Here is a 20,887-nt window from a genome sequence, read left to right as displayed (position 1 = left end):
ACTGGGTTAACGTGTTTGTCACTGAGCCCCTGTGATAGCATGCTGTGTCTTACACTCTTAACACAAGCTGTTGATATACCAGAACCCCGGCAGTGCTGGGAGAGCAGCACAGCTATGGTTATTACCAGACAATCCTTCAAGATCCCAGGCTTAATTCGGATGACTGAAACATATGGGCATATCCGATTCCCCATTCCAGGAAGGAAGCGCTGTGCGTGACAAAGCACTTAGGTGCTAGATCCCAAATCCAATGTATTAACTTGGCTCTGTATTAAAGACTTAGATCTACTGTTGTGCATCGGAGCAAAGCTTTAAGCGCAGTAGGGGGGCCGTATGACCACAAGGCCTAAATTTGTGTTGTTCTTACGTTGCATTAAAGGGGTGCCGTGAAGTCACCATGTCAGTATCGGTCAACATCTCAGGCAGCAATTATGGACATCCTAAATGTATTTACCAAACTAAAAGACAGACATAGCAATGGCCATGCCTTGATAAAGATGGTTGGGAAGCCCCTTCACTGTCTCTTCATACATCCCATCTTAAAACTCACGTGTTATGAGGGCAGTGTATTTTAATTATCTTCAAATATTTCTTATCTTGTTGTACAGCACTTTGGGAACCTTGTGTTTGCTTAAATTGTGCTACATAAATAAAGTGGATTGGATTGGATTGGAACGACCAAAGTATTAAGCCTGCCTACAAGCCTTGCCTATGATCTACTAATGCACAAAAGACTTGCGTTTGTGTTCACTTGAAGTACGATTACACCTTTATTATTGTTCAACACATGGGCAGAGTAGGAGAAACCTGGAGGAAACCCTAACCTTTTAATCCAATGACCACTCATCCAAACTCAGGCTGTACCTAGGCGTGAGGACCTACACCCATCATCAGCCTGAAAATAAAAATAACAGTGTGCTTGGATATGGACACCAACGGATATGCGCACACACACACACACACACACACACACACACACACACACACGAGTGCACACCGCGCAGCACTATCTTTTTCGATCTCTCACCTTACCGCCCACCCGACGTGTTTCCAAAGTCAATTAGAGCGACGCTGCACCCCTTTAGAGGTGGAGGGGGTGAACTCAAGGCTGATTTAACAGGATCGAGTCGGACGGTGGGATGGGCCGGCGGTAGATGCGGCTACCCCCTACTGTGTGCAAGCCTCCATTTTAGGACTTACACACACACAAGACACACACACACACACTTAGCCAGAGATATACAGGCCCCATGCTGTGTTGAGCCCTACATTCAAACCCATTTTCAAGACGGGATGTGACAGGTTGTTTATGAAGAGGGGAGAAGAGAGGTGGGCGAGCACATACACACACATTCAGGCAGACACCCCCCCCCTCACACACACACACACACACACACACACACACACACACACACACACACACACACACACACACACACACACACACACACACACACACACACACACAGCATTAAAAAGAAAGCATCACATGAAACAACACTTTCCCAGCAGAGAGAAAATTCAAGGGGATTGGACTCTAGCCTAGCAGTGGGATATGTCTCCACCAATCATAGCTGTAGGCACCCTTCTGTTCTGCAGGGACTGTGGGTCCATTACTTCTCATCATCATATGCATCGTGTTTACCGTATCTACATGCTACCAATGCTCACCGCCTTCACAACCTGCTGGCGTTTTGTGCGTGTCCCCGTCAGTCAAAGAATTCGGGAAACAGTCAGGGTATGAGTTTAGACGATGGACTGCTTTGCAGACTGTATGACAGGCACTGATTGCATTCCGGCAAAGAGGTAGTCATAGTCAAGGGCGACTCCCCATTAAATATGAATACCTTTTGTCTGGCTGTTTAATCATTGAAAGTCTTGGAAATATTTAAGGGGCAATCTCGATGATTTCCGCTTCTTTCTCTTTGGCAACACTTTTTGTACAAAACGGTCATTTTTTCCCGATACATACAAACTGTGTCACCACCGACCCCCAGTTCGTAACATTGATAATTATGGATGGGTATCTTTAGGATTTTAAAAACACTGCTACTCTTATCGATAGTGCTTACTGATCCGCTATTTTTTTAGAAAATCGGATGAAATCATAGACGGTATATTGTGAAAATGGAAACGTATAACTAAGTAACAATACCGGCATATAAATCAAAGGAAAATACAACAAAGCATAAATATTTAATACATAGTATTCTTTTGAGAAATGCTATATGACACATTCAGGGTGATGGCAGACGGGTCGCGACCCAAGAATGGGTCTTCTGCCACGGGCTCAAACGGGCTAAATACACCAAGACACTGGGGCTCAGACACACACTTTACCCTCTGTGTGTATTTGGTCGAGTCTGTGTGTATTTGGTCGAGAGAGAGAGAGTTTGTGTGTGTGTGTGTGTGTGTGTGTGTGTGTGTGTGTGTGTGTGTGTGTGTGTGTGTGTGTGTGTGTGTGTGTGTGTGTGTGTGTGTGTGTGTGTGTGTGTGTGTGTGTGTGTGTGTGTGTGTGTGTGTGTGTGTGTGTGTGTTTTTTTCCCCTGAATGTAGGCTAATGCCCTGCAGAACTGACAGATTAAATGCCAATCTCAGGCCTGGACCGAAAACTCAGCCACAGGCAGAGTGTGTGTGTGTTCAACAAACCATAAATTGATGTATGCACAGCAAGCAGTGTATACGTCCAGTTTGATAGAATTCTGTGGCGTGTGTTTGACTTTGAGTATGTGTTTAAGTCTGTGTGCGCACATAAAAACAGCCAGCCTCCACAGAAAACAACCACCACCGGTAAAGAGCACTAAAGGTCACTTTAGATTGCAGGTTGTTTAGAACTTAGATGTCATTCTTTGATGAGCAGAGAACATTTCTGACCTTAATGCCACTCGCTTCGGCTTGTCACTTTGTTTAAACACACAATGTAAAGGCTAGAACCACCTTGTAAGTGTATTCGATACACTTTGAAAAACAGATAAACCAACAAACTGGTTTCAATTGGCTTAGAATCCGGAAACGTAAGACAGATCACACATGTGGCTGAAAAATGTTCCCCAGAAATTGCTATCAAGCCAAATAATAAAATAATTTTAAAGCGTTTAAGCCCTGTTATTTTATGCCTGTGTGTAACTGTTATCCAAGATTTGAGAATATTAACGTGGTTAGTACGACGCAAAACCAGAGATAATTGGACTTACGTAAAAGCAATGTTTGTTTTGTTTTTTACATCAGATTTACACTTTAGAATGATTTTATTTACCAAGCCGTGACCTTTTGCCTCAGGTAAATATGGGCTCAGAAATCAATGACGTGAAATCAGTGCAACAGCCCAGATCGCGATCTCACTGATCAAATGCAACCACCGTGGGCAATAATGCATATTAACCACTTAGACTCTCGCTACGAAGCGCCGTATTGACTTGGCACATTGACTGGTCTCATTTTAAAAGCCCCTCTTCCATCTTCCTCATTCATTTGTTTACTTCAGTATCTCACTCAATCTGCCCTTTAAATTTAAAGAAACAAACACGGCAACCAAAAAAACAAAATAAAGGGGCTATACATTCAACGTGTGAAGATAAGCGCATGCATGTATAAGCCTTTAAAATTTTCAAGCCACTTATGAAGCAGCCCCTGGGTTGATGAGGGAGTTGGGAGAGGCAGAGCCAGCCAGATATACAGTACTATGGGTACTCTGGTAATGCTGAGGAATTCACTAAGCTGCAAGTTGGCATGTATCTGCAGCCACCAAGGCTTGAACCACCGCCTATCAGAGGGCCATTTCGCTGCCAGCCACCTATGAGCCACTGCTTAAGTTGGCCGGCAGAACCCCACTGTCACGGCGGCATCCCCGGCCAACGGAGATTGCCGTTCGTTCAATGTGCGCCGGTTCAACGTCTGGAGCTCAGGCCCGGCCCAAGACATTATCCGTAGGTGGTCAATCATGCATACTCAACAGGGCAGGTCTAACGCTCGCAGTGTGTCGACGTAACATATAGAGTATGCGTGACAACGTGTTCTTTCTGTGTGAATTCAATGTGTGCATCCCGTGTCCCATTTCAATTAACATGAAAGGCGGCGGGTTTGTGTTTTCCATACACTTTCGTCTCTGCTTGGTTCATGCATATTGAAGCCATGCTAACAGACCGAAATTAATGTCAATGTGTGTGGGAATTGGTGCACAATTTGAGAACAGAAATGCAGAATTCCAAGTTGGGTTCTAATTCGTTAAGCACTCACTCCCTTGATCATACAAATTACGAGAGACAGCAGAGGGTGGAACAGGCTCACACACACACACACTTACACACACCATAACATTTAATTACATGCTGTTGAGCAACTGGTTCTCTTATGCATTCCCCGTTCATTGATCTGAAAGGTCTACGACATTGAATTACACTATAGATTTGGGCATTGCAAATGCAGGCACACACAAACACGCGAATACACAAATATCCATGCTAATTGACTTTTTAGCATTCAGGAGCCATTTCATTAGCATTATATTTGTTTTGCCGCGGTAGGCTTCCGGCACTGTGCTCCAGCCGAGGAGATGAACAGCAGGTCGGAGCGGAGATAGTCCACTGTGGGAAGCATCCAACCTTTCCGCCTGGTTAGAAGACCAGCCGCGTGTGCTACACTTCCTCCCAGCGCAATAACAAATAGACGGAAATAAAGTGAAGAAAAAGGACAGCTCAGGAACGCCGGAAGGGAAGTGTGAATATGGTTAAGCCGAGTAGGCTAACAATAACATCAATAGGAGCAGAGACACACACGAGTACTTCCCCCCCCACCCCCTGAAATAAGCAAAACACTTCTACACACTGTAGGGACGTGTATGTGCTCATAAAAAGCTAACCTCATGCTGTGTAAAAAAATATTCATATCGTAACCCTTACACCCAATGAACAGACGGCAGAAGACAAACGCCAAACAAAACAACAAAACCGAAAGTTTGGAGTTGTGGATGAATAACTTAATCAACATTCAGTATCATTCTGCTACCTAAACTGTAGCTGTTGGAATTTGATGCAATGAACCAAAGTACAAAGCCCGTTCGACTCACAGAGGGGGGTCTGGTCTCCAAGTTAACAGCTTTAATTCAGCGTTACAGACTGGTTAGTCTATCAAGAGAAGAAAGGCAGTTAAGCCTGTGAATTGCAGCACTGCGTTGCATATCTCAGCCCTGCGCAGTAATCAGAGAAATTATTGGTCTGGCTCACTGGATCCTGCTTTTGCTCAAAAGAAACACAAGGCCCCGAAACACATCTGTGGTTGACAACCTCCCTGCCAACCTGTAGACGTGTGTGTGTGTGTGTGTGTGTGTGTGTGTGTGTGTGTGTGTGTGTGTGTGTGTGTGTGTGTGTGTGTGTGTGTGTGTGTGTGTGTGTGTGTGTGTGTGTGTGTGTGTGTGTGTGTGTGTGTACCAGGAGGTGCTGGTTCGGCCCAGCGTGTGACTGAGCATGAGGCTGTCTGAGAAGTGTGCCAGTAGCTGTTTGGCTGCCCCCCTCTCCCCACCCCCAGCCCCTTATTTCATCATGTGAGCACTCAGCGAGAAAAAAAATAAGAAGTTTTTCTGCGCGTGCTTTTGTGCATCTGTGCGTGTTATTTTGTGTGTTTGTAATTTTGTGTGTGTGTTATTTTGTGCGTGTCATTTTGTGTTATTTTGTGTGCGCGTGCGATATTTTGTGTGCGTGTGTGTGTGTGTATGTTCAGCACATGTGCGTCTGTGTGTGTCCAGTGCCCTTGCCACTGAATAGGACATTAATTACATTAGCATTACAGCGGGGTGATTTCCAGTCGCAAAAAAAACGAAAAAAGAAAACATTATTAACAGGAAAGACCTTTTTCAAAGACAAGTACTCTCCCATTCATTCTGGGTTCCAAAATAAAACGGCATAAATTAGCCCTGACGGGGGGCATGAAAGAGAGAGAAAGGACCGGAAGAGGCACACCAGAGCCACATAAAAGAGGAAAATCTGCTCTAATCAAATTGCAAAATAAATAGCTTCACTTCTGATGATCAAGTCAAACATTCAAAATGGGGGATATCTTTTTGAAATATGGCTGGTCGGCTGATATATTCTGGTCGGCTGACAAGACAGGCCAATAATAAGTGCTGATCACTTGGAATGAGACGTCTCAAAAAGGGCCCAAAGATAGCCACTAACCCCAGGGTATCCAGTCAACACTGTCCGGGTTCAGCTACACAACACAGCCTTTATCTAACCCTCACAGAGGACAACGTATGTAGTGTTCAACATCATGAGCCTGATGCTTCAGACCAATCACACAGCTGGAATAGAAACACCCAATATAATCACTTAGGGGTTGTTAAGCAACCTCAAACCGGTCTGTAATCAAACCGTCTCTCCGGCCTTTACTAAAACATCCCTCACCAGTAAAGTGTTAACCGCGCTTTGATCACCCGGATCTGTATTGTCCATTACTACAGTAATAACATAGTGTGCCGTTTTTATGTGGTGATATTCTCTTGTGTATTATTGTAATTAATTGTTTGTAACTATTATGTAATGACCTGATGCTGTCCATCATTGCAAGAAAGTTCTTGGAAAATAAATCTCAATTCACCTCTAACTAAAGATTCCAAAATAACCACTAGCATTAACTCTCACTTCCGTTGTATTTGTTAAACTAATTTCACGTGCGCACACACCAGTCACACAGACACAGCAAGGATCACGCATGCCTACTCCTTTCCCCTGTTCCTCCCTCATGGATGCAAATATAATCAAAATGCTAAATAGATCCAACTTAATCTCTCTGTTTTTATGCAGATCTTGGTGCGTGGGTGTGTGTGTGTGTGCATACGCGTATGTCTGTGTGTGTGTGTGTGCCGTCTGTGTGTTTGCGTCTGTGTGTCTGTGTCTGTGTGTGCACACGTGTGTGTGTGTGTGTGTGTGTGTGTGTGTGTGTGTGTGTGTGTGTGTGTGTGTGTGTGTGTGTGTGTGTGTGTGTGTGTGTCTCTGTGTGCGCAACCGCGTGTGTGTGTGTGCACGTGTTCATCTGTGTGCGTGTGTGCGCCACTCATGTGTGTGTCTGCGTGTACACACACACACACATCCGTCTGTGTGTGTGTGTGATCTCACTGGTGTGGGAAGCAACCTTTCGAGCATTGAAGGTGGGAACAGACATGGGGGAAATTACATTAAAACACACGCACACAATAAGTGAGAGGCAGGAGGGTGGATTGAGATTGCAGGCGTGCGGTGACAGGGGGTTAAGATCGGCTGCGTGAATCCCCATCCTGAACCTGGAGAGCTGTGCTCCTGCACCCCAGAGTCTGCAGGGCTTCACACCAGACTAAACTAAACATGTGTCTGGTGAGCCAGTAGATAAGACATTCAGCGACACATGGCTAGGAGTCATGGATAGTCCCGTACCGGATCTAATTTAACACAGAGATGTTGGAAACAGGCCGTGCGTTTATCATGAACAGATTATCATTCATATATTTAGAATGGTATATTGTAGAGAAAAAATGGCCTGTGTTACCCCTGAAAATATATATTTTTGTGTTAGTTGAGTATGTCTGTGTGTGCGCAAGCATGTGTGCTTGTGTGTGTGTTGGCGTGTTTGTGTATGTGTTTTTGTATGTGCATGTGTGCATATTTTGTACAGGCGTGCTTGTTTGTGTGTTTGTGTCTGTGTGTGTTTGTGCATGTGTAAGCACATGTGTGGTGTGTAAGCACATGTGTATGTGAATGTGCATGTTTGTAAATTATTATAATATGGATAATGCATAACTTGTTTCCCGAAGTTAGTCAACTTTAATTTAAAAGTAGTCCGCTCCTCTGAATGTATCCTGCGCCTGTCATAGCAGCTCCGTGCTACTTGAAATGCGTCGAAGTCTGCAACACCATGCGTGTGTGCGGGTACACGTGTATGCAGGTGTGTTTGTGCATGTGCGTGCGTGCATGTTCCATTACTTGATAGAATTCCTGAAGTGGTCCTCCGCAGGGTTCTTTACAGTGCAGCTGTTCAGGAGCCACAGGTCAGCTTCTGAAGGGTCGTCTGAACACAGGGAGGAAGGAGAGAGAGAAGACTGAGTCGGGGACAACTGGGTCTCTGAACCACAGCGTATCAGAGGGGTGCACCCACCACACACCTTGACAAGTGTCTTGTCAAGAAGATGTCAAAAAGTATATTAATATGCATCTCAACGTCCGTAAATTACGAATATGACTGAGAACATGAAAGATGATAGATATACCAAGCAGTTTTAGACGAAAAACAACTCTGCGCTCTAATTATTAAAATATCCCTCACAATTGTTCTCACACCGGAGAAAAAAAAAAAACCTTTATTTTTCATGTCACTTCCATAATCGTTGCTAATAGACCTAATATGGCTAAATTAAGCTGCATTAATTGTAATAACTTTTTTGTTAGACGCAATATAATGTTTAAAACATTATCCCAACCTCTCATTCGCATTGTCGTAACATTCCCATTTAAGAATGTCCCTTCAATTTTCGTCATTCACATTCAAACCAGTGTGGACATCCCACGGTACCCGACCAAGTGTATAATTTGGACTTGGCCGGCTTAATCCATCCATCAGGAGAAAGGGGCCAATGTTCTGTCTTGTGACACCAGGCTCGGCAGCTACACTCCAGGCACCAATGGCGAGCACCACACGGAACGGCCAGGGGACACACACACACACACACACACACACACACACACACACACACACACACACACACACACACACACACACACACACACACACACACACACACACACACACACACACACACACACACACACACACAGGGGACAAGCCACGGTGGTCGTGTAAAGCTAGCTCCTTTACGCCAGGTTGAACCAGATATTTCACTTAGCATTCTGTTCCCCTTCCGCAGTCAAGCATGTGAACACACCCACACACCGACACAGACACACACGTGCACGCACAGCAACACTAGATTGCAGCAGTCAAGCATTCACAATACTCTTATGGTGGGTCTTCATAAGCAGGCCGTATGCCGCGCACAGACACACACACATGCAAACGCACACACACACGCGTGTGTGGGTCACAGCATGTAGTGAAAGGTGTGACCAGTCACACCTTATTTTGGCAACATTGTCACTCTCTTTCATTCTCTTTAAACACACGTATATCACCTGCCCACACACACACATGCATACTTTCATACTTTCAAACACAAAACTAAGGACCTCAGAGCTTAAGGGCCACCTCGACTCTTTAATTCATGTCATCAGATTGATTAATGTTGTGAAACTTCATCACTATACTGCAATTTAAAGCACATGGTTACAGCCCATTCATCTTAATGTACTTTTTTTTTACCAAAAAATGTAGCTTTGTTTTGTTATCGCCGCTATATGCGTCTTAAGGGAAACAAACTACTTAAAAAAAACAATGCAACGCAGTGTGTGAATGATGTAAGAACACAATGCATTAGTGCAGCACCATCCAGCATCCATTCAACCTTTAAGAAGAGAAGAAACGTGCAGAATGTGGGTTAGGTCTAGTGGGGAGGCATCGGTCCATTTGAACCCTCTTGGATTGAGTTAAAGAGGACTCAGCCGACCAGCATGAATAATAGTGGCTCTGAGGGTGATAAATCACGGGGCTGTTTTCAGATTGCTGGGTTTGTTTGTATGCGCCACGCGCAGGCGACTCGCTTTGATTGTGACAGGGTCCGCAAGAGAAGGTCACATAACTTTATTGATCGGCCTTGGGGAACCACCCACAGTTTTGCCTACCTTTATTAGTCTAGTTTTTTTTTGCATTATAAACACAGACACACACACACACACACAAACACACACACACACACACAGGGCCAGTGGGAGTGGTCTCAGCTGTGTGTTTGCACTCTCCGCTCAGTCCTGGGGGAGGCTTTTCCTAACGACAATAACAACCTCTTCATCACTGGAACGCACAAGCACACCTCACACACACACAAACACACACATACAGTGAAACAGGGTAAACAGATAAACAATGCAGTATGGCCATAGAAACACTTAGGAAATGCATTTGTTCACACACACACAAACACACACACATTAATCAAAAGGAGTAACATCCTGCACTATGCAGCCCAGGGAGATTGCAGACCTCACAGAGAATGGACTGAGTCAATATTAGAACATGAGAAAGAGGAAGGGAGAGAGACTTCTGAGAGGTTGAAACGGGGCGTAAATTAGATGGTTGGAGCTGAAGGAAAAAGGAAATTAAAGGAACAGAAAAGTTCTTAAGAGCAAAGCCAGACCATTTACTGGCGCAAATGACTCCAGAAAACCCAAACAACTTCCCTTGCAGATTGTCAAAAAGCTCTGTTTCTCCGCCTGCTCCAAAATCGGACCATCAAACCGAGCCAAGATCCGGTCCGTAACAGCATAATCAATTGAAGTCTGGGTTTAACTCATGACCCTTAGGCCCTCCGATCTCTGAAACTTTTCACCACTAAATAGGTGTGACGTTTTAATCTGCTGATTACAACTTTAAAAGCGTTCCGACCTTGCGACCTGTCCAAAACCAATTGGGCTCAGACAGAGTGTTGTTCGCTACAGATTATGTCAAACATCTTGTCAATTTTCTGTCCAAAAAAAAACAGCAGTTGAATGAAGGATTACATAGGAGGGGCAGATACACTATATTTACATGTCTACAAATGTCAAAGGTAGTCAGGTTTGAAAATCAAGGGCCGACTCCATGCAATGCGCTGTTGATTTTCTCGTAGTTTGGTGTTTGACAATAGCAGCGGCTTTGAGGCAGGTTGTGTCGGTTGGGTGCGTTTGTTTTTGTTACAGCGGGAGTTTTGGTGTTTCAGTTTCAGTGTGGTGGGGCTCTGATTTGGAGGTGCTTACACACAGCGGCAGCAATGCTCTGGGCTCATGACAGTGCTATAAGTCGATTTGGGGGGGGGGGGGGCTAATCTATCAGATAGGCTGATACATGCTGGAACTCTGGCTGGCAAGCTGGGTTAGCCAGGGGTTGTTTTAACAGTGCCTCCCTGTGACAGAGAGACAGAGAGAGAGAAAGAGATGTCTTTCTGTCTCTCTGGCCTGGGGTTGTTTTTACTGTGCCTCCCTGTGACAGAGAGAGAGACAGAGACAGAGAAAGGGAGACAGAGAGAGAGAAAGAGACAGAGCCTGGCTGAGAGAGACAGAGAGAGGAACAGACAGAGAGATACGGACAGACACACAGAGAGACAGACAGCGAGAGGGGGGGTTGACATTTCAACAGGAATATTAAAGTAGTTAATGAGGAAATAGGAGGTGTGGTAAATCAATGTGCTGGCACTGTGGGTCTTAATGTGATGCTGTTCCCAGGATGGAGGAGAGTTGAACAGCTGATCCAAAAACCTAGCAACACATATTTGATAAATGGGTGGGGGCCCGTCGGACTACAGATGGAAAATTACCACTTTTCATTGTCCATTTACATCCTTTCCCTATGTTGGCATGCAATTACTCAGGGTATGAAAAAAGTGCTTGATTCAGCTGAAGCCACGAAACGATTCAATCCATTACTTTTACTGCATTGACTCAAAAATTAACCACATAACCACAGATCTATAATTCATGTTTGTACCAAAAACATCTTACAACCTACGTGAACGGACAACTTTATTTCATCCCTGTTACCGCCCACCTATTCTATCAGTAGCAGAGAAACCAAGGGGAGGCGATTTAAGTGAGTGCACTTAAAGTCTAAGCTTCCAACCTAAAATGTTGTTGTTGACACCTCCAAACTTTGCTTTGCATAGAGGGGATTTGCCACGACATTGCAGTCCAGCCAATGGGTAAGAGTTGGGTTTGATTATAATTTGCATGCCTCTGCAAATCAAGCCTGCCGTGTTAATAGAGAAGAACACTTGATCCACCGTGTATCTGATAGCACAGAATCTGAATTAGGAGGGAAAGAATAAAGTAATTCTGGTGTGTGTGTGTGTGTGTGTGTGTGTGTGTGTGTGTGTGTGTGTGTGTGTGTGTGTGTGTGTGTGTGTGTGTGTGTGTGTGTGTGTGTGTGTGTGTGTATAAATCGGGCATGGTCATAAATCAGCCCATTCCCTCTATTATAGAACTGACGGACTATTATAGATTAGGGTTTTATGAAGCACAGATCAATAATACTAATAATAGTTCCAGGACCCTGACTCTAGGACTGGATACACAGAGGTTGAGAGAGGGAGAGCAAAACAGGGAGTTGGAGGGAGAGAGAGAGGGACAGCAAGAGAGAGGAAGAGCAAGAGAGAGGAATAGAGAGAGAGAGATAGAGAGGGACCATCTGATTCAAACTCAGCCACACACAAACACACACACGCATAAACAAAATGTACTTTTGTTATTTGTCATTGTCCTGTCATAAATAGTATTTCACCTGCAGTGCTAATATTGTTGACAGTCGTGTCAATAAAGCATTTGAATTGGATCAGGGAAGGGGGCTGAGGTTCGGAAGGTAATCCAAAGCAAGTTGCTTCCCTGAGAAACGTGCAGTGATAATGAACAAATAAACGTATTGATTGCTGACGTCTGTGTGAGGGCAGTGTCTCCTTCTTAAATCAGACATAATCTGTGATCCAGCAGTCCTATGGTATAGCACAACTACTGGGGGGAGAGGACACAGAGCCTGGGGCGGACACCAACCACGCCATTTTACCGGTTTTGTTTCTACCAAACAAAGTTCTTCGTATGAGTGAAGGACGTTTTCAGGAAGGGAAGTATTTCTGCAGTGGCCAGTCTACACAGTGAGGATTTGAAACCTTTAGATACACTCTTTACTCATTTTACAGTATACTACAGCAGGTAGAGTATGTGCTTATCAATTATGGGGTTACACATCCCTGCCTCCAGCTACATGATTTGTCGAAAAAAAAGATATAGATAAACGCCCAGTTCACCTAGAACTGATCTTTTCTGCAAAGGCTCAGTCTTCGCTTTACAGCCTGAGAAACAACAATTGTGAATACATTGGTGTATCAATCACCGTTACATTGACATTTAGCAGATGCTTTTATCCAAACCCACTCAAAAAAGTACATGTGTCAGAAGAAAGACAAAGCGCATCTGGACAATTAGCCATCAGATGTGTAGTGCAATAATTGACATTACATAGATTCTGATTCATACTTGGCCAATATGTGAAGCAAAGCAAAATATGCTTTCAGCCAGTCCATGAGCTTACATGGCCATGAAATCAGACTTTCTGCAAATATATACTCATCAATGGTGGCTTTTAAAGTGAGGGAAAGCAGCCATCATGCTGCATGCCAGACTGTCAATCACACAGCAAAGCAAATTTGGCAAATGACAGGATCCCCAATTATGCTTTCAGCTCATGCTTCATAGATATGATTGGATGTGGATATTGGATTAGAAAAAATAAGTCCCAATAGGGAATTTAGTTTTAGTTCGAACTACATAAATCATGCAGGCATACTGTTTTGTCATCAAGTGCTTGACAAAGATTTGGGTCCTTATTTTTGTTTGACTGAACACCAATGGCTTGTTGAAAGTCATCACAATCGCTGTAATGTAAACTGACCGATGGCATGGCTCTGCATCTAGTATTATAGTACACAAACATGTTGACTTGATTCCGACATTTGTTCCTCATTGTTTCAAAGCATGACAGGAATTTGTTGACAAACGTTTGTATTCAACTCTATTGTCCACAAAAGATGGGAAAACTGCCAGTTTGCTTCACTGGGCATATCCATGTCAGAGTGTTTATGTGTGTTATAGCATATACACACACAAATCTTTTGCATTTCATCGTTTGAAGGCTTGATACAACTGATACAAAGCCGATTCTGAAGACACGCATAGCATAGCCCTGCAGCGTAGCGTGTGTTTTTGGTGTGTGTCCGTTGGTCGCATTGAATCCTCCTACATATTCTTTATATACATTTATTTATGCATACTTGATCCGGGGTCATATATAAACCATTTCAATCACAGCCCCCCCCCCCCCCATTCACAGAGATGGGGAGACACGGGTCAGGGAGCAGGTGTGTGCAGCAAATAGGAAAGGCTGATAGATAGAGTGATGGATGGCATCGGGGGAAAAGGGGGAGGGGGGAGGGGGAGAGAAGGATGAGGGAACACACGAGCCCTGGCTGTTCCCTCTCCGACCCAGATGAAAATGGAGCAAAAAGGATAATTCAAACAACGGGAGGAGCAGGGGCAAAGTAAAGTTCGGGGGGGAAAAAAGACTGATAGCGGAGGAAAGAGAGACAATGGAAGGAGGGAAAGTGGTGGAGTGATGAAGAGGGTCTGTGAACGGGAACGCCGAGACGAACGACAGGGAGCGAGGGAAGGCCAACTAAAACGATGGTAATAAACGGAAGGGAGTGATGAGAGAGGGATGGAACGGTGGAAGTCCGATAACGGACATGAACAAAAGTAGAGGGACCAGGTTTCAGAACGAGCAAAAGGACGAGGAAAGACGAAGGATGGATAAGCAGAGTACCAGAAGAATAACATTTGGATAAAATAAATGCTATTTTGTGGATGGCTCCTGCTTTGCGACTGAATCTACAAAAATGAACAGAAGGCTTTGTTCACCTGCACTCACACACTTCTTGTCAAATACAATAGCGCCATTTTAAACAGGTATATTTTAGGATAACACGTATAGCAGATGTTTCGGGTTTGGTAAAGTCACACTTTGTTTGGGAAACATTAATTGCAGTGGTGTATGCATTGTTGTAATTGCTTAAGTACCGTATGTGCCTGGATAATTGTTCCGTGTACTTAGACAACAGAGAGAGAACGAGAGAGTGAGAGCGAGAGAGAGCGAGAGATGGAGAGAACGAGAGAACGAGAGAACGAGGGAATGAGAGAGAGAGAGAGAGAGAGAGAGAGAGAGAGAGAGAGAGAAAGAATGAGGGAGAAAGACAGAAAAATAACTCAGCTGTGGGGTCACTCGTGCACACGTTGGCCGCATATGTTTTGTAAGCTATCCACATGCTAAATGTGTAATGGCTTCATGAGTCTTGGTACCAAAGTCCCAAATGAATGTTAATGAAAGAATTTACACATTGTTCTATTTTTTGGCCTCTGGAAAGGGCAGTTGTAGATATTAACATGGAGTAATGAAGTGAATGTGGAAACAGTTGTGGGAGAGGGAGGGACGATCTTTTTTCTGCCCTCTCTCTTTGCAACTCTGAACTCGTACTACAGCACCTTTGATATGATGTGATTTAGATGTTTCCCATTTATACATTATCAGTTTGGATTAGCTGTATTTTGCGGATTGCCGTTGGCCCTGAAACACGACATCTCAGAATCAATGCGGCAGTTAGGAAGTTGCAAAATGCAGACTTATCTTATCTAATATCCAATATTGTCATTGGACACAAAAAAATACCGTTCCATCCTAGTGGAAAAACAAAGACAAAAGGAGGACAGAGAATGGTTCAACTGACAGATCCTTGTGTTCCTACATTTGAATCAAAACACAAGGTTTGGCCTTGAAAGGAGAGTTGGATGATCAAGCTGTTGTTATCTTTCTAAAGGAGGCTGCACTGAGAAGAGGGAAGGGCCAGCCGGCGGCTGTTGAGGTAGAGATAGCCCTAACTGGGCAACACAGCAACAGAACGCCACAGGGCCATTATATCATCAATATTCCATCGACCGCCTGGGGCACTGTGAGGAAAACATCCATTCCGGTGTGAATGGATGAACTTGTGAGATTAACTCGTACCTCGGACGGAAGGGCAGGGCTGATGGTGGCACTTTGCATTTTTTTTTTTTAACCATTTTAACAAAAACGGCCCAAAATGTACCGAGCTAGTTCCACTCATGCTTGCTTTTACCAGATGTTATGGATATATGATTTTTCAGTGTCGACTAAGGATACAATCGAGATACAATTTTCAAAGGGGGGGGGGGGGGGGGGGGGGGCAGAATGACTTATCTACAACGGTAATCTAGTAAAGTGAGCAAAAACTATTTTGCAGAGGTGTTGTAAATGACAGTATTTTACTGGTAAAAAAAAAAGAAAGAAGTAAAAGTATGGGGCGGTGGAATGAGTTCCAACTACAGGCGTGGTAGAGAGAGGCGATGACAGATGTAATTGGACGAGCATGCATGTACCTGATACTTTAACACAACAAATGCCAGCCGCTCCTTCTCATCTCTTGCCCTTTCCTTTTTTTTCTATTTAACCACCCGATCCATAGCTCTCATTATCCCTCCCTGCCTGTTCCTTAGCTCCTTTCTGTTGAAAACATCTCCTCTTTTGTGCTGGCATTCCCTTCTTTTACTCCCCTGGTGGGGGTCTCATCTCTTTTCCACAACATTTACATCCCCCCAACCAAGAGAGAGCGAGAGCGACGGAGAGAGTGAGAGAGACAGGGTTCAATTTGTTGTTTATTCTGTCAATTTGATATGCATTGCAATAACACACCAACGCTAACTTGTTCAAAACGAATCTAAGGAGCGCTCTAAGAGGTGGTTTCAAAAGGGCGTCAAACACCAAAAATAAACCTATCCATTCATTGGACACTTGAAAGATTGAATCCAAAACGTCGCCTTGGTATGTGTTGAATTTCAGACGCACGGTACAGTGCATGGCGGCTGAGTTGTGTTTCACAATCTACTCTCCTCAAACATAAAAAAGCAAACCATTTCCCCCTCATTTCCTCTGTGTTTCCATCCCAGGGTGGCTGAGGGGAGTATGCCCTGGTAGGCAGGCGGCCCTCTCCTTCAGATCCTTGCTTTATTTATGTACGGGAGGGGAAGACTGAATCCTGGGAGCCCTGCTCCCACTCCCAGGCGTCGTAAACCAATCACCCGGGGCCCTTTAATCCCCGGGACCTCGCTCTTCTCCCTCCCCGGCGCTCGCTCGTAATGCCCCCTTATGATAGATATTATGTCTAACCTGGTCTCCATTAATACCGCCGCCGCCTTGACAGGGCCTACTTTAACTTTCCGAACTCCCGCGGTCACTCCCCCTTAACAGCTGTACAAACAGGATGTCCAACCCCACGGCGAAAGCGACCAGCTACGGCCCTGCAACAGAGAGCTGCAAACATCACCGTTCATGCTGAATTTCGTACAGGGTTATCAAGTCGAGACGGTGGGCTTAATGTAGACATTCTGGTCAAATTACACTCCCGAGTGCTAGGCTAGACGTCTCCATCAAGAACCGACCGGCATCTGTTTAGCTTGAGGATACAGTTGACCTTTGCCAGGATTACATCAACAACGTATGGGATGTATGGAAGTCATATACATTGTGCAGTCATACTCCCCCTGTAAGGGAGGACTGGGGGTGTTAGGATTGAATCATCCCGACATCAAATTGTATCTCGCTAAGGTAGGATATGTATTCGAAGTAGTCACCCAAATGTGTGTTCTCACATGTTTTCTGCAAAACAAATGTTTTAGGCGCGAGTCTGGTTTCCATAGCTAACCAAAAGGGATCACTGGTGTTTCTGAACACATCTTACGCCCTGAATACTGTAAGACAATATGTACGAAGCGGGAGCAGAGACACGTGCACACGTACGTGTGTGTGCGTGTGTGTGTGTGTGTGTGTGTGTGTGTGTGTGTGTGTGTGTGTGTGTGTGTGTGTGTGTGTGTGTGTGTGTGTGTGTGTGTGTGTGTGTGTGTGTGTGTGTGTGTGTGTGTGTGTGTGTGTGCGCGCAGACGTCCGCCCTGGGGGTCAATATGATTCTCCTGATGGTTGCGACTACAATACTATGTGAACCACCACCAAGACCATGACCTACTTTCACCCCCTACCCTACCTCCCCCCCCCACACACACTCCTCTCATCCTGTCTCTTTCCCTTATATCTCCCGATCACAGATGCATTATCCTTCTACCGTCTCTCACACACACACACACACACACACACACACACACACACACACACACACACACACACACACACACACACACACACACACACACACACACACACACACACACACACACACACACACACACACAGTGACCTTGGGATGGAGTGTGGGGGGGCTTGACGGTAGCGGGGGGTTAGAAGGATGGCTCTGGGGTGAGCGGACACACTTGACTGAGCTAAGGGGAAGTGTCTGAGCGGGGGGGGGGGGGGGGGGGGGGGGGGCAGGGGGGGAGCGGGGGGGCTGCGCGGCTGGATGGCTAGCTAGCTGGTTCCCCGGCTGGGCGGGGCACCATCTGGCCCCGGCTGACTCGGGGCCTCCGTCCTGGGCGGCCGGCTGGCCCCCGCACTGAGGGGTGGGTGGACAGCGCGCCGCCGACGCGGGCTAATCGTGCGTTGCAGAGGGAGAGTGTGGGGGGGGGGTGAAGGGGTCGCTCGAAGGTGAGGCAGGTCGCTCAAACTTCTGGCCCGGGTCGGATGAGGGGAAGGGGGGATGGGTTATGTAAGACGTGTTAAATGTCCCCCCCCCTGAGAACATTTCTGTGTGTTCTCCAGCATCGCCCAGGCTGAGAGAGGCTATCTAAAGAGAGAGGCTATCTAAAGAGAGAGGCTCAGCTGTTGGGTCACCCATCGTCATAAGCATGCACGCATGCACATATGCACATATGCTTCATATGCACAATGTGTCCCGGTACAAAAGTCCCAATCAAATGTTTGTCAAAAAATGTCCTAAAAATAGGCACGCCGGTTTGTTGGGCATCTTTGAAGGTTTTCCGTTAGATATTAACGTAGAGTTCTACAGTTAATGGGGAAACAGTTGAGCCAATGAAACATCCAAATTAACCTCTGTGAAGAGAAGCCTTGATGACTTTTTTAGGAAAACAATCAGCAGACAGACCGACACACCCACCCACACACATAGAGACAGAGTCAGACACATCACACACACACACACACACACACACACACACACACACACACACACACACACACACACACACACACACACACACACACACACACACACACACACACACACACACACACACACACACACACACACACACACACCACACAGCCAGACACACACACAGCCAGACAGAGAGCGAGACAACAGGACCGTTCCCGGCAGTGATGCTGTCTAAAAGGTTCATTCTCCTCGGGGAGGTGTGGGCGTGCTGGTGTGTGTTTACCATGCCAGCCGAGCCTATGTGTCTTTTTGTGCTCGCTAGACATGGCAAAGTGTAAGAAGAAAACAAATAAGTATACTTGACTTAGAGTGACACTCTACCAACCCACGCAGAGAGGGTGTGTGGCTGTTTATACGCACACAGGGTCCACACAGGGGATCAGTGGTCTGTTTATCCGTCAATCAGGTACAGAGATTATTCAGTTGTCCCAAGCACATGCATAAACAGACACAGCCATCATCACACACACACATTATGAATAATAATAATAATAGTTTGCCACCAAGATAAAGCTGTTTATGTGTCATTTCAAAGGTGTAAAAAAAGTAAATGACGATTACAAATTTTTACTAATTTTAAAGAAGATATGGGAATTGGGAATGCGTAAATCTTCGTTTTTTTTTTTATTGTGGCCGTCTCACGCAAAATGTATTGCTTACATGGAATTGTCAACTAAACACTAAACTTAAGGGGCATCTATTTTCATGGGTATCCCAAAATACAGTAAAACAGGACAGATGCCCCATGTGGCTTTAGCAAGCAGAACCCATCATAATGTTTAATCCCCAATCATACTGTTAACCTCCATGTTAAGCGCAAATCTAAGCTATCCAAGTTGCTAAACTATGCAGACTATGCAGTGGTACGTTTACCTCTCACCTAACCAAGGCGTTCAGTTACCACACCAACAGGAGCGCCATGTTTGAATGTATGTTTGGCACTTGGATTTATGTACTTAGCATAAAAGTTGTAATACATGATGCTGCGTTAGGAGACAGTTAACACCCACTGAATGTTGCTTTGGCCAGCTTTCTTTCAGGTGACGGCTGGTGATAAGTGCTCATGGTTCCATTTTGAGTTAAGCAACGGGAGGCAGAAAAGAGAGGAAAGCCACTGGGGATGTAGATTGCAGATTTGGATTTCCTGGATTGCCTTTTGCATTTCCTGTCTAAAACAGGAAACGCAAACGCAAATGGTTACTGTTGATAACAGACCAAACACGGGTGGGACTGGGGGAAAATGGACCCAACCAAGGAAATACAAACGGACGCACGCGTGTACACACACGTACACGCACACACAAACACGCGCATACGTCGAAACAACACCACTAAGGATCTTGACAGGCTCTTGCCCTAGTCCCCTAGTGCCCTTGTATGCGCGTGTGTATGCGCGCATGTGTTTGTGTCTGCGCGTGTGTGTGTGTGTGTGTTTGTGTCTGCGTGTGTGTGTGTGTGCACGCGTGTATAACTGCGGCAGTGCATGCCGTGTTAGGCACAGCATGGCGCCCACCAGAGCGTTCACAACACAACAGCTTCACAACATCTTAAAAACGGCCACTCACTTGAGATTTAGCCATCGGTCCTAAACAACCCTTTGAGTCCATTACATTGAAGGGAGGAAAGGGAATGAGCTGGAATAAGATGTGGGGGAGATTCAGAGCGAAGACAAACTAACTGGGGAGCGGAGTTTCTACGAGTCCGAGAGAAGGTGGAAGTCCGATAACAAGGGCGACGATGGTGGCCTGGGACCGGACAGATGTCAGCTCGCCGGTCCCAGTGGGGCAGGGATGTCGACCAAAACACAAATGGGGATTGAAAAACCGTCGGACTTGAAACAATCTACTAGAGGTTTGTCAACGGTGTGCCTGCCGCGGTGGTCGGGAGAGAAAGGCCCACGTTTTGAATTCAAATGATAGAGTAGACAAGGGTCCATCTCCAGAAGCCCATAGAAACAGTCAGGGGAGAGCGATAGAGTCCGTCACTCAGCAGTTCAGTCTGGTTACTAGTGTGAGACCAGATGAGTTGGCAACAGCCTACTCA

General features: G+C 45.4%; 1 protein-coding gene across 1 annotated transcript in view; it reads right to left on the bottom strand.

The window, feature by feature from the left end:
- cdkal1 (CDK5 regulatory subunit associated protein 1-like 1) overlaps nucleotides 1–20,887 on the bottom strand; it is a 367,816-nt gene that overhangs the window by 323,500 nt on the left and 23,429 nt on the right. Inside the window, exon 4 of the mRNA XM_056602814.1 lies at nucleotides 7,950–8,034. Within this exon, the coding sequence (XP_056458789.1) occupies nucleotides 7,950–8,034 (85 nt within the window). The remainder of the gene's footprint in view (nucleotides 1–7,949; nucleotides 8,035–20,887) is intronic.

Source organism: Gadus chalcogrammus, chromosome 11 (genome assembly GCF_026213295.1).
Source record: "Gadus chalcogrammus isolate NIFS_2021 chromosome 11, NIFS_Gcha_1.0, whole genome shotgun sequence".
Classification (NCBI taxonomy): Eukaryota; Metazoa; Chordata; class Actinopteri; order Gadiformes; family Gadidae; genus Gadus; species Gadus chalcogrammus.
This window is presented reverse-complemented; position numbering and strand designations above follow the sequence as displayed.